Source organism: Scyliorhinus canicula, chromosome 20 (assembly GCF_902713615.1).
Source record: "Scyliorhinus canicula chromosome 20, sScyCan1.1, whole genome shotgun sequence".
Lineage (NCBI taxonomy): Eukaryota > Metazoa > Chordata > Chondrichthyes > Carcharhiniformes > Scyliorhinidae > Scyliorhinus > Scyliorhinus canicula.
Genome location: NC_052165.1, coordinates 18,408,958 through 18,423,166, shown reverse-complemented (window position 1 = coordinate 18,423,166; position 14,209 = coordinate 18,408,958). Strand labels below are relative to the sequence as shown.

Genomic DNA, 14,209 nt, shown 5'->3' with positions numbered 1-14,209 from the left:
AACATAAGAACATAAGAACTAGGAGCAGGAGTAGGCCATCTGGCCCCTCGAGCCTGCTCCGCCATTCAATTAGATCATGGCTGATCTTTTGTGGACTCAGCTCCACTTTCCGGCCCGAACACCATAACCCTTAATCCCTTTATTCTTCAAAAAACTATCTACGTCCTTGTCTCCTTTCGTAGGAAGTTTTTGAGCTGGAGGTACCGCAGCTCGTTCCCCCCAGCTAGCCGAAATTTCTCTGTCAGTTCGTCCAGTGTTGCGATCCTGTCGTCCGTGTATAGGTCCCTGACTGTCAGTGTCCCCCCCCGTCCTGCCTCCACCTTTTGAAGGTGGCGTCAGTCAGTACTGGTGTGAACCTATGGTTGTTGCAGATGGGAGCCTTGTCCAACATTTTGGTCAGGCCAAATTGCTGCCGCAATTGGTTCCAGGATTGGAGGGTGGCTGTCACCACTGGGCTGCTGGAGTGTTTTTTGGGTGGGGATGGGAGTGCTGCCGTGGCGAGGGCCCGGAGGGAGGTCCCCATGCAGGAGGCCTCCTCCGCACGCACCCACTCGGCTTCTGGCTCCTGGATCCATCCCCTTACTCGCTCGTCTGTTGCCGCCCAGTGGTAGAATTGTAGATTCGGGAGAGCTAGCCCCCCAAGGATTTTGTTTTTTGTAGGACCTTCTTTGGGATCCTAGCATTTTTACCCCCCCATACGAACGCCATGATAAGTTTGTCCAGCACTTTGAAGAAGGCCTTGGGGATGTAGATCGGAATGGATCTAAACAGGAAGAGGAACCTGGGCAATACGTTCATTTTGATCTTCTGGACTCTCCCCGCGAGGGAGAGTGGGAGTGTGTTCCATCTTTGCAGGTCCTTTTTTACTTCCTCCGTCAGGCTGGTGAGGTTCCATTTGTGGATCCCTTTGTGTGCAATTTCTGCCCACTAATCTCTTATGAAGGACCTTATTAGATGCCTTCTGAAAGTCCAAATATACAACATCCATTGGTTCTCCCTTATCTATTGTACTAGTTACTGTACAGAATATTCCTGTTGTGGTCTAACTAATGTCTTGTACAAGTTTAGCGTAACCCATAAAACACATCTTCCCGACCCCCCCCCCCCCCCCCCCCTCCTCCACTAGCATTCCACAGGGAACACTCCATCCTCCATCCACTCCTCCAACCCACCCAACCCCCAATCCCCTTCTCACGGCACCCTTCCCTTGCAATCGGAGAGGGTGTAACACCTGCCCCTTTATCTCCTCCCACCTCACCATTCAGGGCCCCAAACATTCCTTTCAGGTTAAGGAGCAATGCACTTGCATTTCCTTCAATTTGGTCTATTGCGTTTGCTGCTCCCAATGCAGTCTCCTCTACATCGGGGAGTTTAAACGCAGATTGGGTGACCACTTTGCTGATCACCCTCATTCAGTTCGCAAACATGACCGCAGCCTTCCTGATCCTTGCCATTTTATCTCAGTACCTTGCTCGCCATCCCGTATGGCTGTTCCTGGCTTGCTGCAATGTCCCATTGAAGCCCAACGCAAGCTGGAGCGGCAGAACCTCCTCTTCTGGTTGAGCATGCGGCAGCGATCGGGAGTTAATCTCACACAGTTACACTTTAATATCTAACACATTCTATCCTTCTGTAGCTCTGAGAGTCAGAGAGCCGAAAGGACTCAAAGTATTAACTTTGCTTTCTCTACTTACAGATGCTGCCCGGCCTGATGAATTTTTTCCAGCACCCTCTTTTCTTGTTTCAGAATAATCTACTTGTTCTTGCACTCTATACCCTGTTAAAAAAGCCCAGAACACTATTTGCTTTATTAACTATTCTCGCCACCTGTCCTGCCACCTTCAATGATCTATGCACATATTAAACCAGGTACCTCTGCTTCTGTTCCCCTTTTTGAATTTTATTCCTTATTTTCTATTGTCTGTCCATGTTCTTCCTATCAAATTACATCAAATTACAAATTACATCACCTCATACATTACACTTAATCTGCCACCTATCTGCCCACTCCATCAATTTGTCGAGGTCCTTTTGAAGTTCTACACTGTCCTCTTCACAGTTTACAATACTTTCTAGGGGCGAAATCGCCTGGGGCCGCCGAAACTCCCGCCCCGCCGTGGCAGAGATTCTCCGCCACCCGGGAAGTGGCGGGGGCGGGAATCACGCCACTCCGATCGGCGAGGCCCCTGCGGCGATTCTCCGGCCCGCCGCTGGGAGGCCTCTCCTGCCGCCGAGGTTTGAATCACCTCTGGTGGCGGTGGGATCGGCGGTGTGAGCGAGCCCCCGGGGTCCTGGCCTGACCGGCTCCTCAGAGATCGGACAGCTATTTTGAAAGGGTGCCCAGATCTCTAAGTGAGCTTGTGGGTTCCCCCCCCCCCCATACATGGGCATTGTCACCCTCTGCACACATGGGTATTACCCCACACCCTTCCAAGTGTTGACACCCTGCCTATGGCGTCGCTGAGGGGCCATCTTTTCAGGCCTTCCCATGCTCCCCCCTCACCTTCCAGGACCACCAGCCTGGCAGTGTCAAGGTAGACCCCGCCCAACATCATATTCCCACAATGCAATTTGGTCTGTAACTCCCCACTCATATTCGCTATACTCTGTTTATTCACAAGCACTATTCAGTAACCCTAATTTCGACATAATTTATTTCTCCTACCTTATTATTCTCCAACTCATGCTTTCTATCCCTCGCAGTATTTTGTGCATCCTCATATTCCTCTCCAATATTCTCTCTTGGTTCCCATACCCCGCTGGGTTAGTTTAAAGCACTCTTAACAGCACTAGCAAAAGACCCACAAGGAACCTGGCCCAGGTCTGTTCAAATACAACCCATCTGGCTTCTACTGGTACCATCTTCCCCAGAGCCAGTCCCAGTGTCCAAGGAATCTAATGCCCTCTTTCCTGCACCATCTTCCCAGCTACACATTCATCTGCCTTATCCTCCTAATTCTGGACTCACTTTCAAGTGGCACTGGGAGCAATCCCGAGATTACTACCTTTGAGATCCTGCTTTCTAATATTCTGCCAAACTCCCTAAATTCTGATTGCAGGACTCCATCCCCTTCCTGCCTAAGTCATTGGTACCGGACCATGACCTCTGGATGTTCATCCTCCCCCAGAGGAAAGTCCTGCAGCCGCTTGGTGACATCCTTGACCTCAGCACCAGGAAGGCACCACACCAACCTGGAGTCACGTCTATGGCCACAGAAACGCCGTTCACTATTGCTCTTACTTTCTTCTTCCTCCCTTCCTGTACTGCTTGTGGTGTCAAAAATCTGACTGCAGTGAGTGCAGTAACTAATGTAGTTTCATTGGCACAATTCTCCTTACAATAGGTTTGGCCAGGCCATTAAATGTAGAAAGCAGTGTAAGAAAAATCACACAAATATTTTCCCCTACCTCGAGAACTGTGCAAGTAAGGCACCTGGCACTCGGGGGGGGGGGGGGGGGGGGGGGGGGTGGTTTACCCAGCTGGGTACTAAGTCCCGTGGCGGGGGAGCGAACATGGAGTGTTTTCCACTGCGGTGGGAAAGCATACCAAATCTACTCGTCCCAACCTTATTAATTATGCAACCAATATGTTTTGCATGATTCTGTTGTGGTGCAGGCCTATCTGCTGTCCTATCTGCCCACCATATGAAAAGGCACCGACAACACTGACCCACTATTGAAGAAAGAAGCTGGACCGCCTGAGAAAGAAAATGGATCTCTGGGAACATTCTGAGGCTGGAGGCTGGAATCTGAAAGGTCCATCAATAGGTGCCCTCCCCACCCACTGTCGTGGTGTTTCAGGGTCCAAGGTTGCCAGCAGCCTCTATCCTGAACTCCAGAGGCAGCCCCGGGCACCATTCAGGCGAGTCCAGGCACCTGCACGCCACATTGTTTCAGACGTGTTTCGCACCGCCGTGTTTTCCCGCTGGCATGGGTGAGCGAGCCTTCATCTGCATCCCACTTTTTTTTAAGTGAACATTACAAAAAGGCATGAAATGGTCTTACCATCTGGACAGTAACATCCATCGAGGCAGAGCAGGCTACTTCCCAAGCACTCCTTTTCAAAGGTGCAGGTCGGTGGACAGCAGCTAATACAATCGCGGTGAACAAAACTATCTTCACACTGATCAGCTGAAATACAGCACAAATTCACCACAAAAACAATTTGGAACATTTGAAACTTACTAAAGTTAAGAACAAAGGTTTAAACTGTGTCAATCTACACCGTTGTGCAACAATGTCATCTGGCATCTATGTGAGTGAGTGTCATAAATAAAAGGTCGGACCTGCCTTTGGGTAGAGAACAGAAAAAGGAAACACCAGGATATTTTATCATTTTATCAGAAAAAATCTGGTCATTAGGCTTGAATATTCATCTGGGTCTGTTCTCAGATCCAGGCCAGACATTGCTTGGCCAGTCCATGTGCACACTAAGAGGTCAGATAAATTGGGACTCAGGCCACATCCACAGGTAGCTCTTCTGAGCAAAGACGTCAGTGTGGAGTTGCATACCTGACAGTGTGTCTGGAGGGGGATTGGAGTTGGCTATATGGTGAGGACTGCAGCTGAAGGCCTCAGAGAGGTAGGTCTAGCTAGCTCATCACCGGCCGATTTATTGATGGAATCCTTCAACAAGCAGGAGGCCCCTAATTTACACGGTTAAAGGTCCTAATGCCGATTTCAGACATCTTAAAGTAAAGACCCCATAAATATCAGTGGGTCAAACACCTACACAGATTGGCCACAGGCCTCCGAACTGCTAGGTTGGAAGACTTTCACTCCTTTATGTCTGAACAATTAGCACATTCTGATTTACAGCCACCTCGGTACATCAAAGATTTATGCTTCATCTGTTCTCTCCCTCATATCCAACTTTTTTGCAAGTTAGGTTAAGTAAACGCTTACGCAGAATATTTTGAAATTCTTCATTTTGTTCAATAATTTATGATATCATATAAGGCCACACTATGTTGGTGTGCTTTAATATTCAAATGTAATTAAATACTAAAAACAGCAAGAAGAAAACTCACTGCAAGCGGGAAAATCATCTCTCCAGTCCATTAAGGGATAGCCTGCATGAGAGCATGCCCTGGCATACTCTGTTATCGCACGACAATGTGTTTCACTGTCATCCATCCTGTTTAACAGAATAATAAGCTTATTTGCCACCTAACATTATATTTTAATCAATGTATCTAATAAATTTTTAATATTCATTCACGCACCATATTTTTTCTCATGAAACACAGAATTTCTTATGTTTGACAGAGAAGAGTTAGGAATTTAATACTTACATGCACAGATCATTAATACAACTGGCAATGTAGGAGTTAGGTTGAACGTATTCTCGACAAGTAAAGAAGGGAAACCCAATTAGAACTTCACATTTTGCAACGATACCCTAAATTAAATTTTTAAAAAGTGACATTTAATAAAAGCTTGTGGTATTCTTTTCTAAACTAAATCTACGAAATTAAAGTATTCTATAATTTACACTGTGCATTGATTCAGTATATGTTGACAAGTTAACCTCTGTGGTCAGAATGCAATTCTTGATTATAAGAATGTGAAATGAATCAGCATGCACTACTAAAACCTTCCTGTGGTGAATGTAACTTGGTAATTCACACTGTATCTTTGTAAGCGCAGTAGCGCTATCCGACCACTAGGGGGAGTAGCTCTGGGAATGCTCAGGAGTTTGTACGGGGCTCAACCCTTGGCTCCGTCCATGACTCCTCCCCCTTGTGCTGCTGTATAAATACCCTTGTCCAGAGTCAGCCTGCAGTTCACCGAGAGTTCATCAACGGGTAACAGGCTGGCTCTATAGTAAGTAGATTAAAACCACTGTTCATATCGGAAAGCACGTGTCTGGTGAATTGATGGTTCCATCACTTCCTTACACCTTTTTCCTTACATTATTTATCTTCATAAAACGTAACAGAATTCCCTTTCACCGCTTCATTCATATAGCCATATTATGTAGAGTATTGCAGTGTTAATTTGTGTCAGGTTGGCACTGCTGCCACCTATGGGCACATGAGCTTCAAATAAGGGACGGAACGTTCTGGTTCCCCAGCTATGTGTTCTCAGCGGTGTGCCATTCGATGGCAGTGGGATTCTCTAATCCTGCCCCTTGTCAATGGTATTTCCCATTGAAGCCACTCCACACCATTGGGAAACCTGCAGGGACGGGGGAGCGCTGCCAGTGAGAAAATGGTCGGAAAATTCTGACCATGAGAAAGTTCATTTAGATGTGAAACCACGCATCAGCTTTTCACCGAAAGGTAAGTGGAAATGAGGAACAACCTCTCCCAAAGACTGTGTGGCTGCATCAATTAACGTTTTCCAGATTTTGTCAGATATTTTTAGATCAAGGAATGTGGAACAAAGGTAGATCAAACAGATCAGCTATGATCTCATTGAATGACTAAGCAAGCTGGAACGACTGAATAGCTTCACCCATTTTCTATGTCACAAGGCTACGGCATTGAGACCCACACCAGGACTTAAGCAAACCACCACCTCTATTAAATAATCTCAGCAATTAGTGGGCGCAATTTTCCGGGAAAGAAAGAGTCCCACTTTGGGGGTGTTTAGCCGGGGTTTTCCCGGCTCCTGCAGCACCTCAAGGCAGGGCACCCCTGGACCCGATCTCTGGCATGGGCAACCTGCCACCCGGGCACCTTGTCACAGCCAGCTGCCAGCTGCCTGAGTGGCACTGTCAGTATGCCCAGGCTGGCAGTGCCATTAGGGGATCTCCAATGGCCTGGGGGACCGCTCCCAGGTTCTATTATGCCTGGTCCAACATTGTATGAACCACTGCTAAACAGCGCCACAGTGAGGTCTCCCAGGCACAGGCGTTTGATCCTGGGCCTTGGGAGACTCCAGCGCATAAATAATTAAGTGGGCCTAACTGCTTACTTAAATATGCAAATCTAGATCCCACCCAGTGAGGCCGAGATCCAACCAGATCGCAAGGCCTTGCAAAATCTCACAAGGCATCCCTCGAGTCACAAATCCCGCGAGTTTAACGGCCATGTCGTCTCGAGTCGGCCGCGGCGTGGCCGTACGGTCACACCCAATGTTTCCTCATAGCTTTCTATACCTGAGATCATCTTAGTGAATCTACATTGTATCTTTATGACTTTATTGTTCTTAATATAAGTGCCCAACACTGCATAGTATTTTGAACATTAACTTGTATATTAAAGGTGCCGACACAAGAGCCTTTCATGAAATTAATTTTATTAATAGATTAACCTTTCAAAACACACGTAATTATACGTACTATATATCATTCAAAATACACCCTCATACCAAGATATTTTATGATTTATCAGGGAGACAAATTCTCTAATTAAACTCAAATATTAGTCTGCTTTCTGAGGCACATTTCAGTCTGGCCTGTGCAAACCGAGAGCCCTGAGGGCCACGTCCACAGGCAGTTCATCACAGTAAGACACAATGTCCACGTTCTTACTGTAAGCCAATCACGGGTTGGAGCTGATTGTACGGTAATTACAATTCAATCTGACAAATTCTGAGGGGGCCAGGCCTTCCCAGTTGATTACCAATTAATTTATTGATGGCGTCCTTCAACAGGCTCTCAGCCCCTGATGTACATACTTATGGTCCAAATGCCTGTTTTAGGGTGCCCTATAATACAGACCTCACAAACATTATAGTTTTCAGCCGATTGGAAGACTTTGTTCATAATCATAGAACCATGAAATAATTACACTGAGAGGCCATCCTGCTATTGGGTCGATGTCAGTCCTTTGCTACTGCAATATTCAGGGAGTGCTCCATTAACAGGTCATGATAGGTTAAAATGAGGCCATATCCATCTGTTCAGATGGACATTAAAGATCCACAGGCATTGCTCTTAGCCAACATTCCTTCCTCAACCAATACTGCAACAACAAAAAGACTGGTGAACTATCGTTTTTACCTCACAAACATTTGTAAGACAGTTTGGATGGAACAGGTGCCATGTTTACTTGCAGTCGCCACACTCCAAAAACTTTGAGAAGTGTTCTGAGATGCTTCAATAAGATAAAGGGGCCATTTAAATGCAAGTAATACTATATATTATTTACTTGCGTTCAAATCACGTTTAAAAATCCAACAGATTTTCACCAATATAATAATTTAAAAGACACTGACACTAATTAGTGCTCCTTTGTCCTGACATGGACTAGGGAAATCGAGTGAAACAGATTCACACGGCGCTTCAGAAGGAGGTTGTGACATCCAGCTGTTTCCAACGATAGCAACATCCTCAGTCAGCATGCCTGAGAAAATCAATACAGTAACATTAGCTTCATTCAATGGTTATCAATGTGAGAAACCTGTAAATATTGATCGACTCCCAGATTCCCAGTCTTAATTTCTGGAAAGACATCTAATCTGGGATACAAGACCAGGGGTGTACTTCTGAGGCTATATAAGGCTCTGGTCAGACCCCATTTGGAATATTGTGAGAAGTTTTGGGCTACGGATCTAAAGGAGGATGAGCTGGCCTTGGAAAGGGCCCAGAGGAGGTTGACAAAAATGATCCCCGGAATGAAGGACTTGTCATGTGAGGAGCGGTTGAGGATTCTGCATCTCTGCTCGTTGGAGTTTAGAAGGACGAAGGGGGATATTATTGAAACTGACAGGATACTGAGAGGCCTGGATAGAGTGGAAGTGGAGAGGATGTTTCCACTAGTAGGAAAAACTAGAATCCGAGGCACATCCTCAGACTGAAGGGCCGATTGTTTAAAACTGAGATGAGGAGGAATTTCTTCAGCCAGAGGGTGGTGAATCTATGGAACTCATTGCCGTAGAAGGTGGTGGAGGCCAAATCACTGAGTGTCTTTAAGACAGAGATAGATAGGTTCTTGATTAATAAGGGGATCAGGGTTTATGGGGAAAAGGCAGGAGAGTCGGGATGAGAAACATATCAGCCATGATTGTATGTCGGAGCAGCATCGAAGGGCCGAATGGCCTAATTCTGCTCCTATGCCTTATGCTCTTATACCCTAAAAGTGTGCTATTATAACAGAAAGTAATTGTTTTAAAATATGTTTTAACAACTCTTTTAGTTATTAAAGGAGGATATTGAGGGGATTGCTGGCAATTAAAGTTTAGATTTGGTGGAAAGAAAGTATATTTTGTCAAAGCTTTTCATTTTGCACTCACCAGGACATTCACGAGAATACAATGTAAGAAAAAAATCAACAAATTGATGTTGCATGAGAAGTGAATGCTGATTGGTTGGCAAGTGGACTCTAATTGGTAGAGGTGTTGAGATACAAATTCAAACAAAAAAGTCTCTTTTATTTTCTCCAGTGATACTCAAATTCTGAACTACCAAACAGCTGTTAATTAAAGAATACTTAATTACTGAAGACAAGGGAAATAATCTAGATCTGGAAGTCATTTAAGAGTTAACATATTGATTTCCAGCATCAGAGAACTGAGATGCAAGGCGAGATTAAATAAACCGGGGCCGGGATTTGTAATGGAAGTTATCTTCACTTTTTGTATCTAAATCTAGAAAAGCATCTTTTACGACCCCTGTTTAAGATTTTTATTTTCACAGTAGCCATGTTCATAATTGTGTCAATTGCCATAAATTTATGATCAGGATTTGTACCCACTGAGAGCTCAGTTGACATGTCCAAAATTCATTTAATTTGGAACACTTAGAGTTGGCATATGTTCTATGAGCATTCAAATATAGACCTCATGTGTGAGCCTTACCATGCTTCAGTCTAGAGTTAAGATTCTGACCAACACACTGGAACAGGTTTAAAAACAATTAAATTATCCATTCACTTTGGATTGAAAGTCAACTCATTGCACTGCTTCCTCAACCACAGAGTTGTTGCTTACAGCTTTGCCCCTGTGATTTCCCCACATGGTAAGTTTTGAAGTTTAACCAGTTGATTGGTGTAGGCTCAGCGTCCCCATGGGAAGGACGTACTTGCAGTTCTTGCAACAAACATTTCTTCATATAAATGGGAGGAGGAAGGAGATAAATTGGAATGCAAATCAATCCAATCTTACATTACCTAGCATCCCTCTGAAGAGTGATGATAGGTTAGATGTTTACCTTCTGTAAGGAAAGTGGGGATTTGAATGTGGATGTGAAAAAGGAAATATGTTACAAACAAAAATTACTTACTGTAACTTGCATTGAGGTCATCAGACATATCTCCATTGTAATTACCACACAGACCACAAGGTTTGCCTTTATGCTCTTCTGTAAGCGTCATATAAACGCCAGAGAATCCATCCCATGCCAAGGAAAATCCAAAAGTTGTCTTCACAAGAATGTAGTCAGCTAGCCTCTCAAAGAATGCATGCCTAACAGTCTGAGGCAATGGTAATCTTTAAAAAAAAAAAGTTTAAATAAAATAACCACGATTGTAAAGAATAATACCTCTAATTAGTTTTTAAAAATAGTGTCTAAGAACAAAACTAATAGTGACAGCAGATTGCCAATGGCGTTGGCCATGTATAGTCTGGAGTACCCCTGACGATCTGTGGGTCTTCTAGGATGGATGTAACGTCAAGTCTCCAAGATTGCAAGGGAAGGCCCACAAAATGAGCAAATATGCCAGATCCCAGCCTCTACGACTGGAATATTAAATATTTAATGAATTGTTTCCTTACTGGACTCAATTCAAGAGTACTCACATGAGTAAGAAAGAAATCTGAAAATACTAAACCAATTTTCCTCTCTCTCTCTTACTTCTATCCTGACATCAGATAGCAGTTATCCAAGATACCAATTGGAGTTGAACCTTTGTCCAATTCAATATGAGTGAGGACATGGCCAGTAGAGGGAATTCCTAGTTTCCTTTACCTCTGCTTAGGTTTCACTGGGCAGTTGGTACACTAGGCGGCGAGCAAAGTAGATAGACCACCCTCCCAGCTAACTGGTGTGGGGCACTCCTCAGCTTCCAGGCATCTTGAATTGGACCGCCAAAGACTTCAGACTCAGCTACCAACCATAGTAAAAGGTTACAACAGGACAGAATTGCCACAGGTTTGGCAAAAGTTGTGAAGCAGAGTTCCAGCAGCAGGTTTCTTACACTAAAAATCCAAAATGGTGGCCAACAGGATTTTCTTTTTTAAACTTGAACAATTAAACTGCTCCCCATTCTTTTCTAAATTGATACTTTTTGTTTGGCTGCACACAGGAATTTGGTTGTTTCAATGCATCCTTAGCAGTTTCCCATTGGAACTTAATTTGACTTATTTATCATTTAGATTTGCATGTTCCATGCCCAATCAGTTGTTGATTTATTAATACCATTTGCCAGTGTCGCAAAGGCATCTTGTAAATTTACCAATGTCATGTTTTGAATTATGACATCTGAAATGTGATGTGCAAAACAGATAGCAGACTTAGTAATAATTGGGCCTGGTTACACATCATAGGAGGAATGTCTGTCTCGGATGGAACTGAGAAGATGCTCCACAGTTCCAAGTGTTGGGCAATATTACCACAATAGGTCAGATATGTTCTTCTAGCTTTGCTGAAGCAAGTGCTCAAATAAAAGTTTTTAAAAATAAAGTGAAACAAGTATCAAGGTTAGAAAGGTACCACTTATCATCTGTGAACAAGTTACTCCCAGTTTATTTCTGTGTAGCAGAGCCAAATAAAGCAGACAGCGGCCATGGGGTGTAGAGGAAATTCTGTAAATTTAAAACTAATTTTTCTCACCACTGCTTGGGATTCTGACAAGCTTCAAAATAGAGGTGGGAAGACCACCAGCCTCCCACCTCATTATATAAGTGGCCTCTGCCTATTTTAAGGTGTCTCCAGCACCCATCCATCTTGCAGCCACTGCCCCCCCACCCTGCCAGAGAATTCCTGGAAATCCAAGATAATTGACATTTGCAAACAGCAATAGTGTATAAGAGTGGTGAGTTGGTTACAAAGAGTGGTTACGTTGAGCATTCCAAAATTTCAGAAATCATTTCAGTACGTTTGTCCGGATGCTCCGGTTTCCTCTCACAAGTCCCGACAGACGTGCTTGTTAGGTGAATTGGACATTCTGAATTCTCCCTCTGTGTACCCAAACAGGCACCGGAGTGTGGCGACTAGGGGATTTTTGCTGCAACTTCATTGCAGTGTTAATGTAAGCGTACTTGTGACATTAATAAAGATTATCATTATTAAAGAAATATTCTTCCCTCGGTAACAGACATGTTTTTAAATGAACATTTTTCGGATTCTGTTCACCTGATTCCTCCTTTTGTAACTGAATGACCCAGAATAGTTATTTTCTCTTCATTCGGAAAAAACAAGCTTATAGATCTTGAGCAAGAATAATGCGAGGACGCACATTCATTACTGTTGTGGACCTGAATATGGAGAAATAATAACAAAGAAATGAGACCAGGACATCTGCATGACGAGACACCTATACAATAACTCTCTGGTGTACTGACTGCAACATACCTCTACCATGTACTGAGGCTCGTTTGTCCGACAATCTTTTGCAAGAATATAAGAGCATTTTCCAGGGAAATAAAAATAGAGGCCATCAAAGGTTTCAAAATGGTATTGACCCCATGACCTGCATATTCCTCCTCTATCCTGGCCAAGATTTGGAACTAAAGAAACAAAAGTTGGAACATTTGGTTATGTCTTTTTACTCGGACTAATTTTCTTTTTGCCAACGGCCCTAGCAGCTATTTTTTATTATGGGGAGAAAAAACTGCCTCAATAAACTCATTAAATATACAGGTTTCAGTAATTACAGCACACAAACCATGTAATGTTAATTAAACAAATGTGGTTTCACTATTATGAACACAGGTTTTTATTCTTTTCCCTGAATTTGTAAAGAACATTAGAGACAGTGCATAAATATCAATTAATTACTATGGCAGTAAGTTATTTACTATTGCAGACTTCTAATTGTTTTCCAAAGAAGAACAACAATTCTCAAAGATCTCCGAAATATATTTTGACACTGACCAGTCTGACAACGACTTCCATTGGCTTGACGTTCACTGCAGTCACATGCACCATCCTCACTGCAAAAGCCACCATTGAGACAATCTTGTGAACAAATACCTGGAAGTCCAAAGAATGATTAGATTTTGCAGAAATTATCAGTAACAACATGACATTTTAAAGTTCTGCAGTTAAGATAAATCCCAACACCTCCCAAATTATTTCTTGAAATATTGCCGTCAAAGTTTTTGTCTTCCACTCATCAGAACGGTTCACAGGAATACCAATGGTGAAAGGAACAACAATTTATACTGCAAGAAAAGAGAGTGCAGATTGGTTGGCAGGTGGACTCTGATTAATTTAGTGGACTCATGCAGTTTAAATTGTTCTTCCCATTATTATTGTTATTCTTACAAACAGTCCTGATGAAAAGTTTTGAGAGCCTGTCTCTTTTGTTCAGCAATACTCATTCTGTACCAAATGACTATTTCTAAAATGGCTTTCTGTGTATCTGTTTTATAGCTTCAAAGATTTCTAGGTAAAGTATATATTTTTAAATCATGATATAAATCTTTCCCGAGCTGTGGGCATCAATGGCTAGGCTAGCATTTATTGCCCTTGAGAAGGTGGTGGGGAGCCACATACTTGAACTGCTGCAACCCATCATTACCAGGGGCTGGTTTAGCACAGCAGTCTAAATAGCTGGCTTGCAATGCAGAACAATGCCAGCCGCGCGGGTTCAATTCCCGTACCGGCCTCCCCGAACAGGTGCCGGAATGTGGCGACTAGGGGCTTTTCGCAGTAACTTTGTTTGAAGCCTACTTGTGACAATAAGTGATTATTATTATTATATTATTATTATGTACATATAGCCACAGTTCTATTAGGGAAGTGGTCCAGATTTTGACCACGCAAAAGTGAAGGAACGGCAATATAGTTTCAAGTCAGAACATTGTGTGACTTGGAGGAGAACTTGCAAGTGGTGGTATTGCCATGCTACCCTTGTCCTTCAAGAGATCATAGATGTGTGAGGTGCTGTTGAAGGAGACTTGATGAGTTACTAAAATGCATCTTGTAAGATGATACACACTGCTGTCACAGTGTATCAGTGGTGAAGGGCGTGGTGGATGGGGGTGCCAATCAAGCAGGCTGCCTTGTCCTAGATTGTGTCAAGTTTCTGGAGCTGTTGTTCGAGCCGCACCCATTCAGGCAAGTGGAGAGTTTTCCATCCTGACTTCTGCCGTGTAG

General features: G+C 43.6%; 1 protein-coding gene across 1 annotated transcript in view; it reads right to left on the bottom strand.

The window, feature by feature from the left end:
- Window positions 1–14,209, bottom strand: part of otogl (otogelin-like) — a 200,793-nt gene that overhangs the window by 152,095 nt on the left and 34,489 nt on the right. The window contains exons 8-15 of the mRNA XM_038781368.1: window positions 12,983–13,081; window positions 12,461–12,615; window positions 12,242–12,363; window positions 10,172–10,377; window positions 8,167–8,294; window positions 5,295–5,401; window positions 5,031–5,137; window positions 4,006–4,131 (exon numbers count right to left, since the gene is read on the bottom strand). Coding sequence (XP_038637296.1) covers window positions 4,006–4,131; window positions 5,031–5,137; window positions 5,295–5,401; window positions 8,167–8,294; window positions 10,172–10,377; window positions 12,242–12,363; window positions 12,461–12,615; window positions 12,983–13,081 — 1,050 coding nt within the window. The remainder of the gene's footprint in view (window positions 1–4,005; window positions 4,132–5,030; window positions 5,138–5,294; window positions 5,402–8,166; window positions 8,295–10,171; window positions 10,378–12,241; window positions 12,364–12,460; window positions 12,616–12,982; window positions 13,082–14,209) is intronic.